We start from the raw sequence: 2,646 nt of genomic DNA on the forward strand, positions 1-2,646 counted from the left end.
TGCAGTGAGCTGAGATCTGGCCACTGCACTCCAGCCTGGGCGACAGAGCGAGACTCCGTCTCAAAAAAAAAAAAAAATGGGTTTTTCAAAATGAAAATAATGTTCAAAAATTAAGAAGTTTTTTTTAAAACTAAGAGCCAGGTAAATAAATCTCCTTGTTCTGTTGCTTGGTATCATCAGTGTCCAAAACTAAGTAGTGTGAAAAGATAGAAACAATCAGCTTTTGACAAAAACCAGACAATTCTTAAGCTACACAGACCAAACTTGCCATGTTTCACAAGAGTCTGGTAAATAAAACATATTACTCCTTGAATGTTTCTAATATAATATTTTTTAAAAATGTCCATACATACTCTACTTATGTAGGAACATTTCATACATAATTATATTGCCCAGGAGAAGTGAAGCTATAAAGGATCAAAATACATTTTACTCCTTTATTCAATTTACAAAATGCTAAACTTTAACTTGCTGCCTTCAACAAAGTATCAGTATGGGCCAGAAAGATATTTTGCCATCAAAATTCTAATGTGTTTCTAGATTTTTTTGGACTGATTTCCCAACATATTAAATATTAGATTACATCCCAAATTCTAACTGATTACTGTATGGCATGCAAGAAAACAACTCTAAACTGTACTATTGGTCATTAATAAGTTTAACTTCACTCACATCAAGTGTCACACGAACACTACCTAACTAACTGGCTAAGACCCGAAATTAAGCACTGATTATCTTACCGATTCTATAGGCTTGTCAAGTGATGCTTGTTCAATTTCCAAGTGTCCTTCCTCATATTGATCAAAGTGATTACCCTGAAAAAAGATGATTACAATTATTTTTCAAAAGCAGTGTCAAATTAACAGTTTAACCAAACTAAGGGTTATTTTTAACTTTTCTTTTTCTTTTTAACCTAAAAGAACACTGCAATCATTCTTTTTCAGTAGACAATCAAAACCACACCACAAATTCCAACTTTTTAAAAATTTACAAAAATGGGCCAGGCGTGGTGGCTCATGCCTGTAATCCCAGCACTTCAGGAGGCTCAGGCAGGTGGATCACCTGAGGTCAGGAGTTCAAGACCAGCCTGGCCGAAACAGTGAAACCCCATTTCCACTAAAATTACAAAAAATTAGCTGGCTGTGGTGGCATGCGCCTGTAGTCCCAGCTACTTGGGAGGCTGAGGCAGGAGAACCACTTGAACCTGGGAGGTGGAGATTGCAGTGAGCTGAGATTGGGCCACCACACTCCAGCCTGGGCAATAGAGCAAGACTCCATCTCAAAAAAGAAAGAAAGAAAGAAAAAGCTTTATAAAAATGTATTAGGGCTGGGCACAGTGGCTCACATCTGTAATCCCAGTACTTTGGAAGGCTGAGGTGGGAAGATCACTTGAGGACAAGAGTTCAAGACCAGCCTGGGCAATACAATGAGACCCTGTTTCTAAAAAAATTTTTTTTAATTAGCCACACATTGTGGTGTGAACCTGTAGTCTCAGCTACTCAGGGGGCTGAGGTGGGAGGATCACTTAAGCCCAGGAGGTCAAGGCTGCAGTGAGCTGTGATCAAGCCACTGCACTCCAAGTCTGGGTGACAGAACGAGACCCTATTTCAAACAAAACAAAACACAACTTATTAGGAATCTAGGCCTAGTAATCTGAACTTTTATTCTCCTAACAAATGTTGAAATTGTAAACTAAAACACTACCAACCATTTGGGACACCAACTCTTTTAGACTGACTACATTAGGAAGACTAGAGAGTCTTACAAAGAGCCATGCTGTTTTACCTTTTTTTTTTTTTTTTGAGACAGAGTCTCACTCTGTAGCCCAAGCTGGAATGCAGTGTCACAATCTCAGCTCACCGCAACCTCCAGGGCTCAAGTGATTCTTGTGCCTCAGCCTCCCAAGTAGCTGGCACTACAGGTGCACGCCACTATGCCTGGCTAATATTTTCTATTTTAGTAGAGATGGGGTTTCACCATGTTGCCCAGGGTAGTCTCAAACTCCTGAGCTCAGGCGATCTGCCCACCTCAGCCTCCCAGGGTGCTGGGATTACAGGAGTGAGCCACTGCACCCAGCCTGTTTTACTTTTTTATAAGCAATATTGCATTAAACCTTTAATAATGAAGAAAACAAGTCATAGTAATGAAAATAAAATCTATATTTTAATAAATACTGCTCAATCTGGTAACATCATTTTAAACCAAATCTGCTAAGATGTTAAACTTTAAATCAATTGATACCTCCCAGCTTTTCAAGAAATTAAAAATAAGTTCTTGACAGTTTCCAAAACAACTATTCCTTAAGATGATCTGCAAAGGAGATAAACATGCCTGTATAATGATGTATTTGATCATAATCAAGCAAGTTGTCACTGCAACTAAAATAAGTAAAAACAGTTTCAACAAACGATAACTGCAGACAACTAAGAAGTTCCCTCTAATCATAGTTTTCACAAGTCTCCTTGCTTCATCAGGAAGGAATAGCTCATTATTTGGTTTTAAATCAAAATATCAATTTTCTGGTTCCCTTCTAGTCTTAAAGTGTAAGGCATTTTTTTTGAGACGGAGTCTCGCTCTGTCGCCCAGGCTGGAGTGCAGTGGCCAGATCTCAGCTCACTGCAAGCTCCGCCTCCCGGGTTCACGCCA

General features: G+C 39.0%; 1 protein-coding gene across 4 annotated transcripts in view; it reads right to left on the reverse strand.

The window, feature by feature from the left end:
• Positions 1-2,646, reverse strand: part of GPATCH8 (G patch domain containing 8) — a 142,139-nt gene that overhangs the window by 96,278 nt on the left and 43,215 nt on the right. For 3 of the 4 annotated variants that reach the window (XM_011940102.1, XM_011940101.1, XM_011940099.1), the window contains exon 2: positions 741-815. The exons of the other annotated variant lie outside the window; for it this stretch is intronic. Coding sequence is in view for 1 of the 3 variants with exons in the window: in XM_011940099.1 (XP_011795489.1) it covers positions 741-815 (75 nt within the window). In the remaining 2 variants the exon portion in view is untranslated. The remainder of the gene's footprint in view (positions 1-740; positions 816-2,646) is intronic. 4 annotated transcript variants of the gene reach the window in all.

Source organism: Colobus angolensis, unplaced genomic scaffold (genome assembly GCF_000951035.1).
Source record: "Colobus angolensis palliatus isolate OR3802 unplaced genomic scaffold, Cang.pa_1.0 Scaffold187, whole genome shotgun sequence".
NCBI classification, from domain to species: domain Eukaryota; kingdom Metazoa; phylum Chordata; class Mammalia; order Primates; family Cercopithecidae; genus Colobus; species Colobus angolensis.